The sequence below is a fragment of the Jaculus jaculus genome, chromosome 2 (assembly GCF_020740685.1).
Source record: "Jaculus jaculus isolate mJacJac1 chromosome 2, mJacJac1.mat.Y.cur, whole genome shotgun sequence".
In the NCBI taxonomy this organism is placed as follows: Eukaryota; Metazoa; Chordata; class Mammalia; order Rodentia; family Dipodidae; genus Jaculus; species Jaculus jaculus.
The window spans coordinates 27,296,287-27,321,925 of NC_059103.1; the positions used below are offsets into that span (position 1 = coordinate 27,296,287).

General features: G+C 40.8%; 1 protein-coding gene across 4 annotated transcripts in view; it reads left to right on the plus strand.

Moving 5' to 3' along the window:
* The window catches only part of Arhgap28 (Rho GTPase activating protein 28), a 202,932-nt gene that overhangs the window by 144,973 nt on the left and 32,320 nt on the right, over positions 1-25,639 (plus strand). For all 4 annotated transcript variants that reach the window (XM_045143969.1, XM_045143970.1, XM_045143968.1 and 1 more), the window contains exons 4-10: positions 891-983; positions 9,528-9,617; positions 15,056-15,143; positions 19,576-19,718; positions 20,218-20,383; positions 20,490-20,581; positions 22,356-22,433. In XM_045143969.1, coding sequence (XP_044999904.1) covers positions 891-983; positions 9,528-9,617; positions 15,056-15,143; positions 19,576-19,718; positions 20,218-20,383; positions 20,490-20,581; positions 22,356-22,433 — 750 coding nt within the window. The remainder of the gene's footprint in view (positions 1-890; positions 984-9,527; positions 9,618-15,055; positions 15,144-19,575; positions 19,719-20,217; positions 20,384-20,489; positions 20,582-22,355; positions 22,434-25,639) is intronic.

The window sequence follows — 25,639 nt, forward strand, 5'->3', positions numbered from 1 at the left end:
AGTGAAGTGCCTACCGTTTCCCTTTGTGATCCTTTAGTCCACTGGAGCTCTGGCTGCTGCCACCACCCAGCATCAGGAGAGGACCAGACTGAGTTGTCCTCAGGCGTCTACACACCCACACACACCAGCACACACACACATGAAGTAAATAAAAATATATACACTTAAATGTATAAAATATATTCACCCTCCTAGTGCAGGCGACCAGGGGCAGGAGGCAGGAGGTGCACACTCTTCTTCCTGATCATGTTTGCTTGTGTTCCCTCTGGCGCGTCACTTCCACTTAAGATGCATGTGTGTTTTCTCTTATTAATCTCTATATAGAGACTTTGGGGGAACTATAGACAAGGCACAGACATAAGATGAAAAGTAATCGTAGGTAAGGCCCCACATATGATTTCAGTAATATCCACTATGCCAAAAGTTGTTTCAACAATACAGTAGATTTGCATCTTATTTGGTGAAATGCCTTTTTATGACAAATCATAAAAATGATGGCATGAGGCTGGACATCACCTCTTGGCCAACATCAGGTAGAAAACAGGAACAGGAGAGTGTGCCAAACACTGGTAAAGGGAAGCTGGCTATAACACCCATAAACCCACCCCCAGCAATACACTGCCTCCAGGAGGTGCCAATTCCCAAATTGTCACCAGCTGGGGACCAAGCATTCAGAACATATAAGTTTATGGGGAGCACCTGAGTCATATCACCACACCAGTGCCCAGGTTACTGTTAACTCTTTGCATCTTTGTGCAGCTGCACACGCACACGCGCGCACGCGCGCACACACACACACACACACACACACTAGTATGGTGAATATGGAATACACAAAACAACATTTGCAGTCATCTGTCTGGAAAATAACTTTCATTTCTTTCATTTAGCCAAATGACTCTTGTGACAACCATAGCCCTGGATTGGATGGCCCCGAGGAAGAAAAGGAGCTGGCAGAAGTTATCAAAACAAATGGTCCTCAGGTAACTGATGGAAGGAGATCTGGAGGGTAGGGATGAAGAAACCATTTTTATGTACATCTTTATTGATAACTGATACTTGGTCTTGTTCCCATCCCATTACCCTCTTGTTTCCCCTCTACCGCTCCTATTCCACTGAGCACCCCCTCTTCCCAATTACTCCTTCCTCTGTTTGGATGTCTCATTCTCTGTGTCCTTCTCCATCCTCCTTATCATAATGTTGATTGACTCAAAACAGAGTGGGTCTCTTGGGGTTCCAACAAACATTGTGGGGCCATGAATGCACCACTTGGTGCAGTTGGGCTTAGGGCACTGCACGGTGCCCAAGGAACTCCATCCCACTCTATGGCTTTTACATTCTTTCCACCCACCCTCCACAGTGTTTCCTGAATGTTGGAGTGTGTAATAGAGCTCTCATTTAGTGGAGACCTCTCAACAGTCTCTTATTTTTAGTACTTTGATATCAGAGTTTGAATCTCTCCAGTGTCTTCTTCCACCTGCAGAGAGAATCTTCTCTGGCTCACAGTGAGAACAACTCTCATATTCTCTCCACTGCCTTCTCTGCAATTGTCTTGTGCCCTGGCAGATATAATAGGAGAATTCGTTCAGTGCTAAGCAGTGGGCTTTCTCTAAAGAAGCCATTTCTTCAAGACAATCATGCTAAACCTGAAGGCATGTGATGGAATTAAGATGGATGGATAGCAACATCATCACCAGATCAATGATATTTAATCAAGCAGTAAGAAAAATACTTAGTAATAAATTACCCCAATATAATGGGTACACAACTAAATGCATATTCAATAGAAACAGGTGTATGATCCATACATTAATGACTGTTTCTTTTTTGACAGACATAATATCTTTACAGTTTTTCCCTTAATCAAAACATTTTTTTTTTTGCCTGCAAAGTCTAACAACTGGGGGTCAGTTCCCAAGTAACCAATTAAAACCAGATACACAAAGTGGCATTACATATGGAGTTTGTTTGTAAGCAACTGGAGGCCCTGACATGTTCATTCTCTCTCTCCAAATAAATAAAAGAAAAAATTGCCTTGGGAGCATTTGTAGCTGTAAGCCACAAGTGTACCTACTATAACAGGTATCCTCAGGTCTTCTGTTACTCCCCACTGCAGAGTGAGCATCAGGCCACCCTACTGCTGACAGTACCTCACCCTATGTGGCCAATTACCCTCTTCATCCTTTATTCTTCTCCTACTCCTCATTCTCATAGACAAGGCCATAGAAGGGCAGTGACCAATCCTCCTCCACTAATCAGCAAGGAGATCGTGCCTAAGTTATCACCTACCCAGAGCTTTTATTTTTTTTTGACATATGTTTCTATTTGCACCACTATTCTTAATTATTGTTTCTCTCTCTTGAAAGAGTTGATGTAATTTTTTTAATGTTTTCCATGTTCATAATCTCTCCTCAGTTCTTCCCAGAAAGAAAATAAGCAAAAATAGAAAAAGCCACTAGCTTCTCTTTTAGGGAAGAAGCAAACTGGTAAGATGGGAAGAGACTTTTACTTTGAAGGGGCAGCTATTGATGGAACTCAGGAGTAACTAACTGCTCACACCATTTTCCTATATAATTTGGAGGAGATAGTACTGCACAGTAATTTCCAGAATTTTCTGTATTTGCTTTCTTCCCTAGTGTCCATTTGTTAGAGATTTCATAAGTTTTGGATATTTGTGTATTATTTCTAGGGCTTCTCTCTCTCTGACTACCACTTGTATGAATGCTCCTGGGATAATTACCTGTCCTAGTTTTTAGTTATGATTTGCTGATTTTACTACACTTTAGGAGAAAGAGAGAGAGAGACTTGGCCAATTGGCTTAACTCCCATTTTATCTCTGATTGTAAACCCTTTTATTTATAAAATAATAGAAAAGCTTCTTTTAATATTTAAAAACTCTCCATCACATGCACCCAGCTGGTATTTGTAACCACTGATCTTGAATTCACCACAAAACTCTACTATTGAGAGCAACTCAGCTTTCTCAGGCATATATTGTTTTTTTTTAATTTTCTTTTATATCATTAGTGATTTATCTGAGAGAGGGGTCAAATAGAGATAGAGAGAGAATGGGCTACTACGAGCTCCAGCCATTGCAAATGGACTCCAGACACATGTGCCACTTTGTGCATTTGCCATACATGGATACTGGGGAATGAAATCTGGGTCCTTAGGTTGTGCAGGCAAGCACCTTAACCACTAAGCCATCACTTCAGCCAATATTATAAGTTTTCTCATGTCAAAATTTGGGGAGCAAGGAGTATGATTCAGTCAGTAAAATACATGCCATGCAAGCATGAGGACCTCAGATTGGTTCTGCAGCACCCATGTAAAAACCAGGCACAGTAGTGCATGTGTGTAATCCCAGCACTGGGGAGGTAGACACAAAGGGTCCCTGGGGCTTGCTAGTCAGCTAGTCAGATTGCTGAGTCCAGGGTCAGTGAGAGACTCAAAATCAAGAACTACTTGGAAAGAGGAGGGGCTCAGGGGAATATGAGTAGGAAATATAATCAAATTACAGTATGTTCATGTATTAAAACTCAATAAAACATTTTTTAAATGAGAAAAATAACAAGGTGGATATCGAGGAAGACACTCAGTGCTGGCCTGTGGCTTCCACATGCATGTACACCTACATATGTGTCCTTGCATATGTACAAACATGCATACACAACATGTGTGTTCATCACATACATGTGTGCAAAAATGTTTAGGTCTTTTGTTGACTTTTAGCATTTGCAAAATATTTTTTTAATTTTTCATCAGTTTTTATTTATTTATTTGCAAGCAGAGAGAAAGAGATAAGACAGAGAGAGAGAGAGAGAGACGGACAGAGAATGGGCCTGCCAGACCCTCAAACCACTGCAAACGAAGTCCAGGTGCATGTGCACTTTGTGGCTCTGGCTTTACATGAATACTGGGGCATCAGAACTGGGTCATTAGGCTTTGCAAGCAAGTGTATTGACCAATGAGCCATTTCTCCAGTTCCTGCAAAAGTTTAGAACAGACACTTACCTAAATGAGCTCATGCAAGCATGCCCAGACTCACTAATGGTTCCACAAATGTAAGTGAAGTCCCGATAGCACTCTAGAGACCCCATGGAATGGGGACAAGAAGATTGACCATGACCAGCAGTGCTGCGGATGTGGAGCAGGGAGAACTTTTGGACAATGAGAATGTAAAGTGATTGTCCATGTGGAAAGAGCATCTGATGGTTCTTAAAAGGTTAACAATAGTAACCAGCCATTCCACGTGTGCCTAATTTATATCCATGCCGTGTGTACAGTGGTCTATGGCATATTTATTTGTAATGGTCCCAGACTGAAAACAGTCCAGATATCCATATATAGGTTAGTGGTTAAACATATATCAATTCTATTCCTCAGTAAATAGCAATGCACTGTTGAGGCACACAGCACACATAGATTAACTATGCCATGTGCTAAAAGCCAGACAGAAATACTCAATTTGTATAAAATTATAGAAAAATGTGATCTAACCTAGTGTAATGGCAAGAAGCTCAGTGGCTACCTGGAAAATTGGGTAGATAAGAAAGGGCTGGAAAGAGAGATCCCACAAGGGCATGGGGACATTTAGGGTGCGGGCATCATGCTTCCTTGTCTTGACTGTGGTAATGGTTCATCCCATAAGTCCTTATTTTTGTCAAAATATTAAAACTCATCAAATCAATGCTTTATTTGTGGTATATATTTATTTGAGTTAAAGTATGCAGCTAACTATATGTCACCACTGTCTTAGTAAGCTGGTTAATAAGAAATCCACATTAAGTTAATATCCCAGTCATTGATTTTGTAGTTGGTCACTAACAATGAGTGAACAGTTGTTGATGTATTCCATGTGGTTGACTCTAAGTCACGAATGTCACTAAAGTCAGGCATTTACTAAGATTTACAGTCCAGTGTGCATTCATCAGAACCCTAGCCTACAAATCACTCCTTTTATAGATAAAAGAAGAAGTTTTCCTTATGTTCACTCGACAAAAAATGAAATACTCAACGGAGATGGCAGTTGATGGAAAAGGCAATCAAGTTTATTTCCAATGTCTTAAGTGAAAAGTCAGATAACCACATTTGGTATTGATTCATCAGTCGCTGCAAAATACAATCACACCATCTGTTAAAAATCATCCCTTACATCTGTGTTTGTTTCCTATAAAAGGAAATCTAAGAAACCTTGACTTAAACACGTAGGAGTTTGTTTTACTGAACAGAGAAGAAACTGATGATGGGTAAACCAAAGCTGGGACAGTTGCAAAACAATGCATCTGCGACCTTGGCTTGGATTCTCACTTCTTCCTTTCCACCTTAGCCTGTGGACTGAGTCCTTGTTACAACACTGTGACTAGGAAACGATATGCCATGCTGGTATTCCTGCTAGGAACAAATGTGTGCCACATGACTATTTTGGGAAAAAATATAAATTGTGCTCCCAAAAAATTTGCATGGTAGATTTTCATATATTTTTAAATTTTTATTTCCATTTATTTATTTATTAGAGAGAGAGAGAGAAAAAGAAAGGGCATGCCAGGACTTCCAGCCACTGCAAACACTCCAGATGCGTGTGCCACCATGTGCATCTGGCTTACCTGAGTTCTGGGGGATCGAGCGTGGGTGGGTCCTTAGGCTTCACAGTCAAGCACCTTAACCACTAAGCCATTTCTCGATCCCAATTTTATATATATATATGCTGTGACACCCTTCCTAAGAGACTTATGGACTTTTTCTTTTTGATTTTAGTGGCTTGAATGTCATTCCTTTATAAATAAACTTCTCTAGGCTACCATGTTTCACCTCTCTGGCAGCTGTTTGAATTTTATGAATTTTACATTTATTCTGGATTTCTGAACTGTCACAAAGATCTTTAATTCCCTTCATCCTGGTCAGAATTCAGCAAGTGCTTTCCATACAAACACCATTTTCTCTTTTCAGTTTCTAGTGATTTCTTTCGTTATGTTCTAACTTTTCTCAATTTCTATGCTGCATCTTTCTGGAGCACAAACTACATGCATGTGGCTTTGTTGGAATCAAATTTCGTTGCTTTTTCATGTTTCTTTCAGGCTAGTCTGTATGCCCCATGTTCAGCACTTTTTTTGCCATAATATTTTAGTGACATTTCTTGTTGGATATAATTATATGATTATTTAGCTTGTCTTATTCTATTTTAAAAAATTTTCCGAGGCATACCTTTACTTCCTGCAGTAACTTTTTAATTGACACAGTTTTAACACTGTATTCTTATTCTAAGCAGCCCCTAAAATGAAAATCTGACTTTTTAAGCTTTTTCAAGAATGGATGCACCAGTTACACAGAATAAATGCTTGATATTCTGGGTATGTGACGTGACTAGTCTTATCACCAGAGAAAACATAACTAAATTCCAGGACCACATCCATCACCACAGAAATTTTTCTCCTGTCCTCATCAGTGTGATGAAGACCCTCTCTCTTATAGTCAATCCCTGACTGTGAATTTTAATGCCTTAAATCAGTTTCATCTTCTGTATAAAAGTAGAAATTTAAATACATATGCCCTTTTGTGCCTGGCTTCTTTCATTCATAATTATAGTTTTATGATCCACTTACTTTTGCATGCAGTCCTGTAATAATGAGTGATTTCCTATGGTGCATAAATGCTGTCTGTTGGCATACCTGCTCACTTGATGACAGACACTTGGATTACTTCAAGCCTGGGACTATCCTGAACATTCATGTAGTATAGAGGGTGTGTATTCTCATTGCTCTTGGGTAATGGTGCCACATAATTCTGGTTATTGGCCAACATCTAGCTACACACAACTTCATTGCCCATGGCTCTTAAGCTCAGCAGGGGATAATTTCATAGGTGCATCCACAATAACTAAATTCCATCTTTTAAAAAGACTACAGGCAGAAATAATAGCAAAAAATAGCCTTTTATGCATATCCTGCATGGAGGATGTTGTCAGCTAAAGTTTATTGTTTGTGGGTGAGCTCACACAGAAAAAAATAACTACTATGGAAATATTTTTCAGTATCTTCTGTTACTGAAGATATAAATATTTGGTGTTTTCCAGTAATCTTGCCAATGTAAATATCTCGTGTGGAGAGCATACTGGCTTGAGGGGAGTAGAATGCTCAGTGACATAGCTGTCCAGACCGGGGCGAGCGCCTCCCAGTCAGGGTCCTGCCCCCTTCCCAGGTGGGAGCAAATGTCCTCAGGTTGTAGATTGGCCTTCTGACTAAGTCTGTGGTTTTTCAAGTTTGATTCTTTACACTTTCCAGACCTTCCCTGAACCCTATGTCATCAGCACTGTGGACAAAGAGAGCATCTGAGAATAGGTCATGCAAGATTTTGCCAGGCAGAGTGTTTCAGCATTCTTGCAGGTGGACCTTTTCTGTAGAGCTGATTTTGATAATTTTTTAAAAGAATTATTTATTTTAGACAGACTGAGAGAGAGAGAGATTGGGGGGAGCACACCATGCATTCCAGAGCCTCTTGCTGCTGGAGGCAAAGAACTCCAGACACTTGTACCACCTTGGAGCTGAGGAATGGACCCCAGGCCCTCAGGCTATGCAAGCAAGTGCCTTTAACCACTCAGCATCTCCCAGCCTTGGTTGATTTTTTTTTTCTTTTTTTTTTTTTTTTGATGTAGGGTCTCACTTTAGCTCAGGCTGACCTGGAGTTTACTATGTAGTATCAGGGTGGCCTTAAACTCACAGTGATCCTCCTACCTCTGTTTCCTGAGTGCTGAGATTAAAGACGTATACCACCATGCCTGGTGTGATTGATTTTTTTTAATTAATTCATGTAGGACATTGTTTTGTGTTTCCTCTGTAAATAGATTTAGTTTCCCAAGAGGATAAAATTGTGGTTGATGTGTTCATCACTCACAGGATAGGACACACTGTCCCAAAACATAATAATCATGAGAGAGGTAAGAACTCTGATTTCTCACTCTAGCCTAGCTGGTGTCACTCTTGTTCCCTCCATTTCCTTTCCTCGCAGCTTTGAGTTCTCCAAGCTATGTGCTTGTGCTAGGGGGCACCCACCCCTTCGTCCATTTTATTTAGAGGGCATTTTTAAAACTTTTTTGACATTGTATTTAAGGACTGTCTATGTTTAAATGAGGAGGAATCTAGCTGGTTTCTGGGTTTGCAAACATGTCTTAAATACTTGCCTGTTTCTGTTTCCTACTCTGCTCATTATTATTAGTTGGTTTCCCCTTTTGTCCCTAGAATGTTCTTGGTTGGGGCTGGAAAATGGCTCAGCAGGTACAGGCACTTGCTTGCAAAGCCTGCTTGCTGTATTCCAAGCCATCCAAATATGCTAGACACAAAAATGTGGCACAAGCACCTGGCGTGGTGTGCCTCCGCATGCTCTCACACACATCAGTGCAATTCTTTCATTTTATATGTTGGTTGCTTGTTTTTCTTGAGAACTCCAGGCTAGCTTCAAACTCTTTAAACAGCCAAGGATAAACTTGAGTTGCTCATCCTCCTTCCTCTGCCTCCCAAGCACTGGGATCACAGGTGTGCACCAAACACACCAGGTAATTTATGTTTTAAGGACTATATATCACCTGTAGAAATTTGAGAAAAATATGATCAAGTGCAATAACAAATGGGTCTATGGGCAAAAATTATGCTTTTATAAGCATCAATAAGTTTATTTCAGTAAAGAAAGCAATATTCATGCCTTATTTCAGTAGTCATTGACACCGTAACAAAGAGGAATTTCAGCATTACGAATGTAAAAATGCCTAATTATATTGCTAGTGAATTCTACAAAAAGTCCTCCTAGTATTTACTGTAGAATAAGCTGTTTTGCTTCACTCAGTCTATGGGTCAGCCACACAGACAAGAGCAGATTTGACTTGACCTTCAGTCTGTACCATCCTTATATCTTTAGTTTTACCCTGCATTCTTATTGAGACTACCTTGCAGCTGCACTCCATCATGGATGGTCTTGTTACAAGCATATAATTCCTAATTCATTTTTTTTTTCTTTTTTTGAGACAGGGTCTTGCTTTGTAGTCCAGGCTGGCATCAAACTCACAATCCTTTGGCCTCAACCTCTTGAGTGCTGGCATTACAGGTGTGTCTCACTATTCCAACTCTAGTCTTTTTGATCAGGAATTGTAGCTTTCCCAGAAACCCTTTAGATAAGGCTTCATGTACACCTTGCTGGCCACATCTACACATGATCCCACTTAGCCACACATATGCCTGGCCATCAAGGTCTTTTGGTGCAAGGCCTAACTCTCTGAAGCCTAACTAAAACAGCATTCAAGTAAATAGAGTTTGTGATGAGCTACAGCAGTGTCTGATGTGGAGGGCAGAGGCTGCCAGCCAGTCATCCCTTCACGCAGGTCAGTGATGGTGCACCGAGGCCTGGCTGCAGTTGTCTGTGCCTGGCTAGTCTGACCTTGCACAGTGCCACACACACCTTCCTGTGGGAATCCAGTGTGATACACCAACTCCCTGCAAGGTGTCTGATGGGCTGAGATTGCCTCTTTTCTTTCCCCTTAGCCAGATGGTGCTTCGCTCAGCAGTGCCACCCTGTCTGATGTGTCCCAGGATGAAGAAGGGAGTTTTGTAGACCTCAGGAGTGGCCCCATGGTAAGTCATTGATGTCAGCACAATTGCATGCCGAGACAAATTTTCTAGTCTAGTATTGGAACATAAGATGAAGGGTTTCTTCAAGACATGTTGATAAACAAAACTTGAAGTGAGTTACAAATTACATGCACCAACCTTAAGACAGGAGGAATTGCTAGATCTTGCTTTAGCCAAGCCTGACTGAGTAAACTTGTAATCTCAGCTATTGGGAAGGCTGAGGCAGGAAGATCACAAGTTTGAGGCCAGTCTGGGCAACTTAGTGAGACCCTAACCCCCCCCAAAAAAAAAACACAGTAACAAGAAGACTGGGGGTAGCTCAGAGCTAAATCACTTGCCTAGTATGCATAGACCGCAAATTCCAATCTCCACTATGACAAGCAAAACAACCGGGTAGAAGGGTGGCGGTATTTGATGGGGTGCATGTGTCTTTATGGTGCCAGTGTGTGTGCCTGTGGTGGCCAAAGCTGAACATCAGGTGTCCTGCTATATCACTCATCCACCCATTCTTGTGTTTACCTGAGACTTGGAGATTCAAATGGGGTGGTCTCTGGCCCCTTCAGGCCCTCAGTCTTACATAGGAAGTGCACTTAACCACCAAGTTGTCCCTTCAATCCAAATATCAGTTTTAAAGGGAGACTTTGTGAGCTAATACAATTAAGGAGAAATCAAATGGCATAGTGTGCATGTATCAGGTGTGGAGGAAGTTGCTAACTTTCATTCTCTTGTCAGAGGTCTGACATAAATACTAGAGGGCTTACCTGCCTCTACTTAACGTGGGAAGTCTCTTTCCAGGGCAGGTGAGGAAGCTTCCTCCTGACATTAAAGGCTCTCCATCACTGCTTGTGTTTCATTTCTAGACCTTCTTCTTAGGGCTCACCATACAAAGACTTCCTCTTTGTATGAATTTTCTCCCTTAACCTTAAGTAAGAGATGTGTACTTTTCTTTGTCACCAGTTCTTGTTATTCCCCCCTCAAATGACTCCACTGGGGAGATCCGTACTGAATGCCTCTGCTCTCGTTCTGTCAGAGATGACATAATGGGCCTCGCACAGAAGACAGAGAGAACTCATTGGGTGAAGTTGGGGTTCTTTGATGGCCAATTGATAGAAGGCAGACATCAGCACAGTAGATGCTTAGATGGAGGTGATACCCAGTGGTTTCTCAGTCGTCGTCTATTTTGAGGTTCATTTACATGCATGACACCTCCTCAGAGATCCTCTGTCCCCCTTCTTTGGAAGATGATATGTTAGCCATTTATATATTTTTCCCAGGTAGTGCCATGCATGGGAATGACAAAGAGAGTGAGTTGTTTCAGAAATCATATAAAATCTACCCTATTTATTCATGGGGTGCCATTCACAAACACTGGCAAGTGCTAGAATAAGTAGTTACCTGAACTAGAGCTTACATGGTTGTGTGCTTCCCCACGACTCCTGCTCAAGTCCTTGCATGGATTGGATCTCCCATTTGCTGTGTCAGCTGCTGGTATCCATATGCCCAAGAGTCACCTCTATAGTGTTATCTGTGTGTTAGCCTCAACTCCACCTACCACCTGTCTCTTCATCCCATCACTGCTGTCCATGGATTTCATTATGCAATGGTTGCAGACCATATGTTTCCAATCCTTTGTTATAACGGCTTCTTTGATGTAGAAACTCATTGTAATTTTTATGAAGCAGCAACTGGTAATCTCCCAGACATGAGCTTTATGCCCCTTCAAGTCATGGGTCTGAAGTGCCAGTCTTGCTTTGTAGCTCCAGTAGTGCTCTCCAAAACTTCCACGTTCATAGGAAAGCTCATTATATGATATAATCCCTCACTACCATTAGTTGACCTTACCACCACCAGTATCTTGTACAACACAGTAATAAAGGGTACACCAGGAAGAATTTGAAATAGAATGGGAGCATAGTTGTTACCAAAGAAAAAGAGTGGTTGGCATGACTTGTCTTCAGTGTTTCTACAGAGTTCCATGACCACAATTATGTTTTCAATTAGGATGATATTGAATGTTTTCCATTTCTTCATCCTTCGCTGCTAACTTTCTCACATCACTAATTCAACTAGACATTCATTCAGAAATCTTTATAGAGCACACATTGTCTACATAAGGATTCTTGGAAGTTTGACATGTGGGAGAAAGAACATAATCATGCATGGAACTTATAAATAGAGCTGTTCACAATAAGTTAATCACTCATTTCATTTTTACTCTGAAAACAGATTGAATACCAATGATGACATAAATAAAGCAGTGTTAATAAAACAGTGTTGGGTCTAAAAATACCAGCCTGGCAACAATCTTCAACTTGAATTTGAATCATTTGTTAATTAGAATATCTTTATTTAGAAATGTTCAACAAAATTCTAAGTTTCTGGAGTACCCCTGCCCAGATGCCAGTGGCATCCCCTATTATACTTGCACTGAAGTGTTTTAGAACATCTTACCCTGAAGTGGCTATATTCTGCATCGTGGCTCTTGGCTTTAAGGAACCACAGTCTCCTTAGGTGGACTCCCAATCTCTTTGCAGTAGGGAGACTTCCAGCATTTCACCATGATACTAAGTTCTCCAGGAGTCTTGACCAGGACAGCTGTCAAGATACAGCTATCATGCCTACGTGGATGATTTCCAAGAGACTTGGATACACCAACTAGAAGCCTTAGAAACCTCTAAGGTTTTATAGAGCCCAAACTGCAAAACTTTATCATCTCAAAGATGGCAGGGAACCTTAACAACTTGCCCATTAGAATTTATGTTGGGGAATAGGATAAAATAGGTAACTTAATTTTTTTTTTCTGAAAGCTTAGCCTTCACTTGAAGATATTACCCTTCCCTTTTCCCCTCCATTGAATCCTTTCTCTTTTTTCCATTAATCTCCTGTTTTGAAGTCATCATTTTTCCCTCCTGTTATGCAGGTCTTGTGTGGGTCTCTTCAGGCCCTGTGAGGTCATGAATTTCAAGACCCCTTTGGGTCTGGAGGACAGTATTATGAGCACTCCTCCTCTTGCCTTGGTTCTTACATTCTTATGCCACCTCTTCTGCAATGGGCCCTGAGCTTTGGAGAGTTTGGTAGAGATGTCTCACTTAGTTCTGAACACTCCACTGTCACTTCGCAGCATTTTGGTGAGTGTTGAGTTACCCCAGTGATCACTGTCATCTGAAAAGACATGCTATGTTGAGTGCGAAGCTAGTTAAGCTGACTCTCGTGATTGATTAATATACTTCTAGTACCATAACTCAACTCCAGGAAGACCCATTCCTCATGATCCCTTCTGCTGAAATGCTTCAGATATGTCCATACCTGAGATCTCTACTTCCATTTCAGGCCTGAATGCTTTTGCTTGTCCTCTGTGCCTTTGCAAGTTGTTTTCATTATTCCACGAGTTCCAGCTACCTTATCAATAAAAATCCTTCGCAGCCTCTCCTCTTACCTCTCCATCATTTTCCAAAGACTCACATGGTTTATAGGATAGAAGTGCTAGCAGCACAGTACCTGTTTCTTAATCAAGTTCAATAAATGTTATTTTGCACTCCTCATTTTAAGTAGCTCAAGAGCAGGGATTGTGACTCAAATTTCTGTCCCACAGTAATTTATATGACAAAAAAGCAGGCACTCATTCAATGCAATAGGATGGCAAGCGGCCAGTTAAACCACCTGAGCAGAAGTACACTTCTCTACAGATTATGAAATTGATGTTCCATTAGTTTCATCATCCTAAGCTTTCAGTTCTAAATAGAGTAATAGATTGACCTGTTTCAGAACTTATTTCTAAGTCTAACAAAGCATTTTGTTGTTGGAAAACTTAAATATCTGAAAATTTTTTCACACAATTTTAAGAACTTTAATATCTGGGTACATTAGCTTTCAGGCACTAAGAAAATCTTGAGGAGTTTAACTCTTGAGGAAGAAAGTGTTCTGTGTCCTCACAGTTTTGGAGGTTTCAGTTGATGGGCAGTTAGTGGCCACTGCTTTTGGGTCTGTGGTTAGGAAACACGCTTGGTGGGGAGTGAATGGTAGAGCAATTCCAAGAGAGAAGGACATAGCAAGATATTACATGGAAGCAGGAAGCAAGAAGAGGGGATGGCCCAAGGTTCCATAACTTCTTTTCATGCTCCCAGTGACCTAAGACCTGCCCCTAGGCCCAACCTCGTGAATGTTCCACCACCCTAAAGTAGCACAAAGTTGAAGACCAAAACATAGGCATCTTGGGGACATTCCAGATCCAAACTATAGCAATGGATAATCTGTATTCGTTAGTGTTGATTTTTAGAGTCATCAAAAATATGACTCTTTTTGTTCTGTCTCCTATCAATTATAGTATATGGGCATCTGTCTTTTAATAACTGGCCGTCTATTTGCATGTGGTTTATAGAATTCAGAGTGTATCATCTCCTTTGAATTAAAACTAGAATAAAAAGAGAATATGAGTCTCGGAATTTGAACAGCATGTGATAAAGGAGCTTGTATGAAGCAGATGTTCAGTTATTGCTAAATAAATATGAGAATAAAAGACAAAGCATCATGCTCTGGGGGAAAAAGAACAGATTTCCTGTGTGAATAGCATATAAAAGATTCTTGATGGAATAGCAATTTTTCACAGCCGCACATATTCACAGATAATAACTCCCACATTAAAATTTACAGGGTTTGCATGTAAATTGTTGGAAAGATTTTTGCTTTTTTTTTTTTTTTTTTTTTTTAACTGGTACCCTTTCAGACCTGAAAAGAAACTCACTGTGTGGAACTTTACAAAGAGAGGTACTCAAATTGTGATGTTATAGGGAGTGTTCAGTGGGTTAATTTCAGTGAAGAAAGTACCAAATTAATTAAGAATGGAAATTGAATTATGAAAGATAATGTGTTGTTTTGAGGTAGTCATTACTATTATTTACTTTGAGAAGGAGTCTGGCTATGTAGCTGGCCTGAAACTCGCCATGTAGACAAAGTGGGCACAAATTTCTTCCCCTTTCCTTTGCTTCCTGAGTGTTGGGATTATAGGCATATACCATCATACCTGGTCAGACAGTAAACCTTTCGCTAGTTACTATCATTCTGGATTTTTCATTGAAGGAATTAGTATGTTAATACTATAGTTAATGTAATTAAGGTAAACTGTATCAAACCTTATAATTATCAAATGATATCTCATAAAGCCTTATGATTTCTACATCTGAGCACAAGTAGATGCAGCACATATTTAAGAGCTAGGAAGTGGGCGTTCTGTGGACTGTAGTGTAACCCCTCTAGAAACTTGACTGATTTATCTGCACCTAAACTGACTCCAGAAACAAGGGAAATCGGTGCAGGCCATTTGTGAAATCAGCAAATTAGTTTGTGAAAAGAACTCCTGCATATTGCAGGCCATGGATCAGACCAAGAGGATGGATACACTGCCCTGATGGTGAATTGTTCTGTGTTCCTCTTTCCTTGTTCAGCAGTCTATACTTGCAGCTATTCCAGATGCCCCAGTTCACACCAATGGCTCTGCAGACGCTGGGCAGACTGTTCAGAGTACACTGTGTGGTGAGTGATGTGAACTTCAGCGGAGTTTCTTAAGCTGTGTCTTTCTCCCTTTGGGCTTCACACTCAGTAAAGTTAGCAGCAAACTTCCTTTTCATTACACCAGGGTTTCTTGCCTCTGTAGATGAACATCAGACTCTTGTGCCACGTGCTACAACTGGCTTACGTACGTAGCTTGAGAACTGAACCTGGGCAGACAGGGTTCACATGCATGTACCTTTAACCGCTGAGCAATCTCCCCCGGCCATCATTTTTTTTTTCCATACATTTATTTTTAAATAATATGTAACAACATGAATGTGTACATAATAACATGTGATGTTTGGATGCATGTACACATTATGTAAAGTCTGCAACAGTTTGAACATAATCTGTCCCCTAAACATGTATCATTTTTTTATGGTGAAGTGTTTCAGATACCTTTCTTCTAGCTTTGAAATGTACAGCACATAATTGCAGTCTGCGGTCACTGTGCTATACAACAACATCCCACTCTGTCGTAGTTTTATCTAACTGTGGCTTGTTGGTTGTCAATAATCCTCACCCCAGCCCGTTCTCCATCCGGCAGTGAATTTCTAAAACCCAGATATGTGTTTTTCTCCTCATTATGATTCTATTGCTTCCAACACTTATGCCTTTTTTGTTTGTTTTTTCTAGGTAGGGTCTCATTCTAGTCCATGGTCCAGGCTGACCTGGAATTCACTATATAGCCTCAGGGTGGCCTCCAAATCTCGGCAATCCTCCTACCTCTGCCTCCTGAGTGCTGGGATTGAAGGTGTGCATCACCATATCCAGCCAACACTTACTCTTTTCATTCACCTCCAAACACCTCAATTGGTCACAAAATTAAGCTGGCCAAATGAAAAGCAGAATCTCTTCCTTTTCTGCTTCCACCATATCAGGTAGGAGGTTCTCACGTGGGTGTCTCATCTGGGCCTCTTCCGTAAGAACAGTGCATGTGGGGCTAGGGAGATGGCTCAGCAGTTAAGGCACTTGCCTTCAAAACCTAATGACTGAGTTTGATTCCCTGGTACCTACATAAAGGGGTGAATGTATCTGGAGTTTGTCTATAGTGGCTAGAGGCCCTGGCTCACCCATTCTCTCTCTGTTTGCCTCTTTCTCTCTCAAATAAAAAAATTATTAAAAAAAAACAAAAACAAGAATAGTAGATGTGCCCTGGAAAGTTACAAGGAAGCCAGAAAGCAACCTTACCAAGGCTCCCTGTTACTGAAAAAATATGTGTTGTACTCTAGCAGCTTGGGGCATACCAGCTTACAAGGGTAACACTTATCTGGGCCTCTTCCACTTGAGAGGGGATACCCTGAGAAGGGCTTAGAGGGGGATCTCAAATCAACAGGAAGATGTCCCCTTTGCCGTGCTTTTATGTTCCTTAGTCTTCCAGAAAACCCACGTGCTTTCTTTGTATAAACAGCCCATGCTTTCACCATTCATGTCGCCAGCCAAGAAGCTGAGTTAATAACAACGTTTTAAATTGATTTATGATAATGGCCACTCAGCTCTAATACAACTAAAAACCACTGGGTTTATAGTTTAAATGGAGAATTGCATGCCATGTGAAGTTGATAACAACAAAAAAAAAATAATTAAAGAGATTTTCCAGAATTTATTCCCCCATCAATCTGTTTGCTGCCACATTGTAATCTAGTTAAAATCATGTCCATTCGTTGATGACCACTGGGGAAATTGAAAACTTATCAGCGGGCTGAGAAGTGGTGATAGTGGAGTGTTCAGCACTGAGTGAGACATCTCTATCACCCTCCCAGACTCAGGGACCATGGCAGAAGAGGTGGCAGAAACAATGTAAAAGATAAAGAATGGGAACAGTGCTTTGGAATGCTGTTCTACAGATTTCAAGTAGATTTGATGATTGTGATCTCAGAGTGTCTATTGTTAACCTACACAAGACCCACATCCTACGAGGGCAAAAAGAATGACATCAAACTAGAAGATGGCCAGGTTGGGAAGAAGGGGTTCATTTACGCGTATATGGGGAAGGGACAATAAAGGAGGGTGGTGGCGGAAGGGGATTATGATCCAGGTACTTTGTGTGTGTGTAAATAGAGGTATGAATAAAAGATTGAAATAAAATTCTGCCATGAAAGATAGATGTCTATCTGCAGTGGTCTAGATAAGCATCCTGTTTAAGTGCTACTTTCTAAAGAATCTGAAAGAAAAATGAAAAAAAGAACCTGTGTGGATGAGGAGACTAAGAGGCTGTTTCATCATTTTCCCCCTTTTGTGATTAGAACAAGTACCTGTTTGACCAGTGAAGAATTACGACTGTCACTTTGCCATTTTCTACCTCCAGGCTCATCCATTTCAATTGCTCTTCATGTTCAGAAATTTTAATTTATTAATCTATAAATTTCCCTGCCCAACTTTCAGTATAATTCTGCCTTCTCTCCTTTTGTTCTACTCATTATCATCCAGACAAGGTCCTTACCAGAAAATAAAGGGGGCAGTGTTCTGTTATGGTCAAACAGTTCTTTATTGTACATATCGAAAAGTTTCAGCAGGATCCTGGAGAGATGGCTCAGTGGTTAAGGTGCTTACCTCCAGAACCTAAAGACCTGGATTCAACTTCCGAGTACCCGCTTATGCCAGATGCATAAAGTGGTGCATACATCTAGAGTTCACTTGCAGTGACAAGAGGCCCTGGAATACCCATATTCTCTCTTTCTCTCTAGATATCTCTGCTTGCAAATAAATTTAAAAAAAAATTTGAGGCAAGCCCAACAGACTGGTCTTTTGTATGGGGGTGGGGATTGGTACACCAGGGCCTCTAGCTACTGCAGAGGAACTCCAGACACGTGTGCCCCCTTGTGCACATGTGCGATCTTGCACATTTGTGTCACTTTGTGCATCTGGCTTACATGGGACCTGGGCAGTTGACTATGAGTCCTTAGGCTTCGCAGGCAAATGCCTTAACAGATAAGCCATCTTTCCAGCCCAATAAAAATATATTTTTAAAAAGTTTCACTATGGGCTGGAGAGATGGATTAGCGGTTAAGTGCTTGCCTATGAAGCCTAAGGACCCCTGTGTGAGGCTCGATTCTCCAGGACCCACGTTAGCCAGATGCACAAGGGCGCACACATCTGGAGTTCGTTTGCAGTGGCTGGAGGCTCTGGTGCGCCCATTCTCTCTTCCTCTCTCTCTCTCTGCCTCTTTCTCTCTCTGTTACTCTCAAATAAATAAAAATGAACAAAAAATTTTTAAAAAGTTTCACTAGGGCTAGGGCGATGATGGCTCAGTGGATAAATCACTTACTATGCAAGTTTGAGGACCTCAGTTTGCCTTTCCGGGACCCTCAGAAAGCCATATGCAGTCATACATAACTATAATCCCAGAACATTTATCAGTAGAGATGGGAGGTGTAGACAGAATCCCCGGAAGCTAATGAGCTAGCTAGTCCAGTGTATGGTGCAGAGAAAAGCAAAGTATGTCTTGTCTCAAACAAGGTGGAAGGTAGATGAGCACCCACATCCAAGGCTGTTCTCTGAACCCCACATACACACATACACATACATGCCCACCCTCACATGTATACATACACATCCAAGGATTTAAAGAAAAAGTTTGACTAGGCAGTGAAACAAGATGATAAGCCAACATCTTGTGGAGTTTCAAAGGGGTAAGTGGGGGTAGGGAGTGTATCACCATGAGGTATGTTTTATAATCATGGAAGTTGTTAATAAAAAAATTAAAAAATTTAGAAAAAGAAATCAGAGTTTGGTATTATACAACTGATTTAAGGATTCCTTTGGGTGTGGGCAAGCAAGCAGGGGAGAAGAAAAGGAGGGAAGGAGAGGGAGAGGAAGAAGAGAAAAAGTACAGAGGCAGTCTGTCAGGAATCTGCCCTTTCTTTCTGTACTCTAGACTTCCAGGATGTGTGTGTGTACACGTGCATGTGTGTATAAAGGGGGGATGGGCACCCCTGGGCCTCTTAGCACTGCAAGCAAACTCCAGACACATGCTTCACCTTGTACATCTGGCTTTATGTAGTTACTGGGGAATCAAGCGTGGGTCATCAAGCTTTGCAAGCAAGAACTTTTAATGGCTGAGCCATCTCTCTAGCCTTTGATAAATAATGGGTGGGTCTAAATGGGATGAATTTTTCTGTCACAAGTAACCTGAGAAATAACCTGTTTGGGGCCTTGCCTCTAATCTTTTAAAGCTTTCCTAACATATGAATGTAATTTTTTAAAAAAATAAAGTCAGATTAAGTGGGTTTGGATAATGATAGAAATGTGTTCACGTGGAAGTCTGGTAGCATCATGCCACTGCTAACTGAGTTGCTGTGGGGAACCAGTGCTTTTCCCTGGCTGCCTTGTGGAGGTGTGGAGTTCATTTGTTATAGCAGATGGTACTGGTTGATTAGGTAGCATGCTGAATGCCCTGCTCCTTTTGTGTTAGACAATGATTATCTGGAAAAGGACATCCCTCCAGAGGCTGAGAAGCTGTCCTTTGACATATCTTACTCGGAAATGGTGACAGAGGCTCCGAAAAGAAAACAACTGAAGAAGTCAGATGTTAAGAAAGAAGATCATGTTTTAACGGTAAGGAAGACCTTTTATGAACAGTCTATTAACTTCCTGTGACTTCTTCTTGGACCAAAACGCGTATTTTTAAGTCTTTGTATATGCACAAGGGAGGCAGGGAGGCATGGCATCAGCATCGCTTACCTCCTGGGATGTGCCGGAATGTGTTGCTTTGTAAATGCCACATGTCACCCAGATAAGGACTTGCGCTGTGTACTTTCCACGCGATACTTGTCATGTATGCTGCTTGACAATACAGATGGTCCTGATGAGAAAGCAGCTGCCATCATTACGACAGTGTTGTCTTATCCTTCAGGCTATTTTGTTCCTAATTACATAGTAATGGTCAACTAATGTTCTAAAAATGACCCTCACTAATTCTACAACGCAGTGAACTCCTCCAAGGCTTTTTGCACATATTATTTTGCTGTGTTAATTTAAGATGGCCCACATTTGAATGATGGAACAATAAATTTCCTTTGCCTTAAAAAGTAAATATCTTCACTGTTTGTCATAGAAATTTATCGTTCAGAAAACCAGACTTGGATTAACCGAGGCAGGAGACCTGTCTGCCGAAGACATGAAGAAAATCCGCCATCTCTCTCTGATTGAACTGACTGCCTTTTTTGATGCCTTTGGAATTCAACTGAAAAGAAACAAAACAGAGAGAGTAAAAGGACGAGGTAACTAGAGACCCAGTCACATCCGGTCCAAACGGCGGCACGCTGGGATACTCACTGCTTCTCTAATTCTTGTGTGTCTTTCTCCCTTGGCTGTTTGACTCTGAAGATAGCGGGATTTTTGGAGTTCCGCTTGCAGTCCTCCTGGACAATGACCGTAAGAAAGACCCTGCGGTGAAGGTTCCCCTTGTGTTACAAAAAGTGAGTAGAAGGCACATGAATGGGGGACGTGCACACCCGCTAGTGAGTGTTCTTTTGTATTTACACTCAGAGCCCATTAGCAGTCAGGCCTGTTGTGGTTAGCATCTTTAGCCACATGGTTCCTCACAACGTCCTGCAGGTGTGTAGACCACTGTGACTGTGTTCGTACACTTCCCATGACTACAGCATAATGCCTACAGCTTGGCACTTATGACAAAAGAGGTGACTTGGCTCATGGTTAGGGAAGATGGAGTTGTAAACACCACAGTGTCTTTCTGGTAAAGTCCCCTCAACTGCATCTCCTCTTGGCTGGGAGAATGTGCAGGAGGGGAGTCCACATCATGAGATAAGAAATCAAAGAGCAAGGAGGGTCCAGTGAAAACTTCCCAGTAGACTCTATCTCTCAAGAGTTCATCGTCACACAGAGGATCAAGCTTGCCACACTCTGGGCAAACCATATCCAAACCACACTGGCTTGGGGAGCCTTGGTCTGTTGTGGACCATGAGATGTCAGGGAATATACATGGATGTTCTGTCCAGTGGCTTCCTTCAGTTATATTTTTCTAATGTTATTTTTGCATGTCCATGTGTCTACATGCACATTTGATTATTCTGTCTAATAGATTTGCTGATCATGTGTTTGCTGACATGTGCCATAAACTGTTTTTTTAAACATGAATGTGTAATCACTTCATAAACTTTACCAAAGAGAAAAAAAAAGAAATATAAGGTCTAAAATACAGTTGTAGTCACACTTCAGATGTGACCAGGCAGATAGGATACAGTTAGATGAATTTTGGTGGAAAGAAGGTTTGATTTTTAATGATATAATCCCAACTGTTGTATACAGATATGTCTGTGGCTATCATTACTAAATTTACTTAAAAGTTTTTATTTTTCATAGATAGCAATTTACATTGGGTTATCTAAGTAAGTACCTATTCAACAGTGACATCCAGTGGCACAATTAAAATTCCAAGGCTTTAACACAAGCTTTGTCAGATTTTAAGTTGAGTGTGCAAATGATATATAAAGATGTTGACTATGACTAGAAAGATGAATCAGTGGACAAGAGCACTTCCTGTGCAAGCATGAAGGTTTGAGAAAGCCTAAGAGACAACTTGAGTTTGATCTACAGGACCTACGTAAACAGCTAAGCATGGCCATGTACGCCTGTAACCCCAGTCCCATACGAGAGAAAAAATCTGGGAATCACTGAAAATAATAAGCTCCAGAGTCAGTAAGAGACTCCAACTTAAATAAGAACCCTGCAAGTTATTCAGCTGACCAGCCACGCACGATATGCCCACTGGTGCAATAGAAGCATGACTGTTTATGGGGCCAACCAACTGCTGTGGTTAAATTTGAGGACCACTCTACAGGAAGGATTTCATGTTTAATACCAGAAACCTAAGCTAGAAGCTTGTGGCTGGGGTGGTCATAAGCCTGATGTGGATCCAGGGAGCCATTATGTTTGGTTAAGTGGATATATTATGCCCACCAAAATGAAAAAGAAAATGCCCCTAAAAGAACCAATGCCATCACTTACAGATGATTTTAAAGTTACAGATTTCTATATGGAGATTTTGCTCATTAGCAAATTGAAGGATAATGCTGACCCTACAGGGTGGTTATGAACGTTTAACAAGGCATGCTTGCACCAAGCACATGGACATTCTTAGTACTCTACTTATTATGGTGATCTTCATTGTAGCTTCATACATTTGTAGTCATGTGTAACACTTAATTTTTGTAATATGTCATTGCTTTCTAGTTTTTTGAGAAAGTTGAAGAATCAGGTCTGGAATCTGAAGGAATTTTTCGACTTTCAGGATGTACTGCCAAAGTCAAGGTACCCAGCTGTTTCTCTCTCCCTAGTTGAAAAGATGTAAGCTAGCTTAAGCCAGATCCAGTGAGCATAAGAAATACAGTCTTGGTGGTTGTCATTATTGATTTGATTTTGTCACTTGTCTTGTCCTAGTCTCCTCCAGTACCTAGGATTATGTGTTTATTCGATAAAGCTTTTAAATTGAAATAAAAATTATCATTTCTCAATCTAGGATAATGAAATCGCACATAGATTCACCATCAAAACCTATTGCTTGTGGGATTGGAATGTAGCTCAGCAATAAAGCCCTTACCTAGCATGCATGCGGCTATAGGTTCAATTCCCAGTAGCATAAAAACAAGGAAACAACAACAGAAAACCTGTTGCTTGTCTCAGTTTGGGAGTGTGAAACGGCCATCATTGTTTGGGGAATAAACAGTACAGTTTGTTGGCTATAGAAGTCACCAAGCCAAGAATATATTGGCTTTTATTTCCATTACTAATTGCTTTCAGCTTAGAAGCATTCCTTGGACCTCCTTGCAGTTGAATCTCTTGTAAGTATTTGTGGTGATGCACATAACCACTGAAACACTCACTCAGCAGTTCTGAAAGCCAGTTCCATTTATGGTAATGTCAGTGTCCACATAGAGTGCCAGCCAAACAATGGGAATCTTTTCACTTTGCCTTCTTTTTATTTTATTCTTAAACATTTTATTTGGATATTCTTTCTTTTCTTTTCTTTCTTTTTTTTTTTTTTTTTTTTGCTTTGCATTTTTGCTTCCTCCATAAAGTGGAAAACTAAAGAACAGTTTAAAAAAGGGTTGGGGGCTGGAGAGATGGTTAGCAGTTAAGGCATTTGCCTGCAAAGCCAAAGGATCCCGATTTGGTTCTCTAGGACGCATGTAAGCCAGATGCACAAGGAGTCACATACATATGGAATTTGTTTACAGCAGCTAGATGCCCTGGTGTGCCCATTCTCTCTCTCTCTCTCTCTTTCTCTCTCTCTCTCTTTCCCTCTTTTTCTCTCTCAAATAAATAAATAAATAAAATATTCTTTTTAAAAAAGGGAAAGATAGAAGCTTTTCTTTTGAATCCCCAGTAAAATATCCCACCATGTGTCCAAGTGGGTGCATATAATGAGGTGTCTGTGCCTCCCCTTAAAATCCCCCCCTGGTTGGGGCTGGAGAGATGGCTTAGTGGTTAAGCACTTACCTATGAAACCTAAGGACCCCAGTTTGAGGCTCAATTCCCCAGGACCCACGTTAGCCAGATGCACAAGGGGGCACACGCGTCTGGAGTTCATTTGCAGTGGCTGGAGGCCCTGGCATGCCCATTCTCTCTGTCTGTCTCTCTCTCTCTATCTGCCTCTTTCTCTGTCTGTTGCTCTCAAATAAGTAAATAAAAGTAAATGAAAAAAAAATCCCCCCTGGCTTGTGGACATTAAATGATGGATCCCTGGAAAAGTGTCTCAGAGGGTGATAGAAAAATGAATTTTGTTGCCTTCAGACAAAAAGAATTACACAGAGGCAGAAAGGCATCTCTACATTAATTTATTTAAGTGCATGTTTTAAGATATTCTATTAGTATCAAAAGTGTCAGGGCTTCTATGTGGATAAGATGTTTTAGGGGTGGAGAGAGAATCAATGGGCTGTGTCTGTTACATCCTCTAAGATAGAGGAGATGGAAAAGCAGTAGAGACAGCTGGTGAGTCTCAGTTTATGGTGCAGGCCCAACAGTCCCTTTCTGTAGGGGATCCTTGCATTGGGTAAAATGGGTCAGGCCTTCGTTCCTCTTTGCACCCAGCAATGGCTCCATAGGGGTTTATGCTTTCCAAACGGATTCTGCTTCTTTGGTTTTTGTTGTTGTTGTTGTTGTTTGTTTGTTTGTTTATTTTCAAGGTAGGGTCTCACTCTAGCCAAGGCTGACCTGGAATTCACTATGTAGTCTCAGGGTAGCCTCAAACTTATGGCGATCCTCCTACCTACACCTCCCAAGCTCTAGGATTAAAGATGTGCGCCACCACGCCCGGCTTGATTCTGCTTCTTGCCTTGGTTTTTCATGTTTTGTCTTTAGATATTCTGAACACATGTGTCTAAAAAGCAAGGGTAAAAGCTATTACTGGTCTAGTTGTCTTTGGTTATCTACAGAGTTAGAAACCCAAAAGAAAATCAAAGAAACAAATTTCCTACCCAGGATCAGCCTTCGGCTTCTCTAACCCTGCCCCCTTGATGATTGGCAAGCTATTTTGCACAAGTTTTTACTGATTGCTGTTTGTATATGTGTTCATGTGTTCACATGCATGTTCATGGACTTGTAAAAAGCATCATGAATGTGCTCTAAATTCTCTTTTTCTAAATAATGAATGAAAGAAAACTTAGAACATTTCTTCTGTACCTGAAATTTGAAGTTAAATCAAAAGTTAATTTTCTTCAGCTAATATTTTTAACTGAAAAAATAAAAACAGGGCTGGAGAGATGGCTTAATGGTTATGACGTTTGCCTGCGAGGCCTAAGGACCCATGTTCATTTCCTCAGTACCCACATAAACCAGATACACAAGGTGTCGCAGGCATCTGGAGTTTATTTGCAATGGCTAGAGGCCCTAGTACACCCATTTTTTTCTCTCTCTCCTCTCTCTCTCTATATATATGCTTCTTTTGCTTTCTCTCCAATAAATAAGCAAATAAGTAAAATATTTAAAAAAAAAAAACCCAGTACTTACCAAAGCTAATCTACTTTCCAAAGTGTCTTTGCAGGCATGTTCATTCCTGAACCAAATTTAGGGCAAGGTCTCTTTTTCCCCTAATGGGTTTTATGTTGTGTCAGCCTATTTATTCCACTCCTTGTTAGCCTGAGAAATGTAATCCAGATGTTTTCATAGTTCTGGCTATAGGAAAATGAACTTGAAAGTAATATGAGCCAGTGAACAGAAACAAGGAAATAATGCAGTTTCAGAGAGGTATTGGGACTTGGTCTTCTTTTCTCCCGCATTATTCAGACCTGAAAACTACGTTATTCATGGTTTTTTTTTTGTTGTTGTTATATTTGTTTTGTTTATGTTTGCTTATTTTTGTTTGCTTGCTTGCTCGCTTTGTTTTGATCTTTGTAATTTCATCCGCTGCACTACTTTTCTAGGAGCATGTTTAAGGAAAGACTTAAAAAAAAAGAAAGAAACTCCACTGTAATTATTCTCAACTTGTGCCAACTAAATGACACCAGCTATTTGGGGAT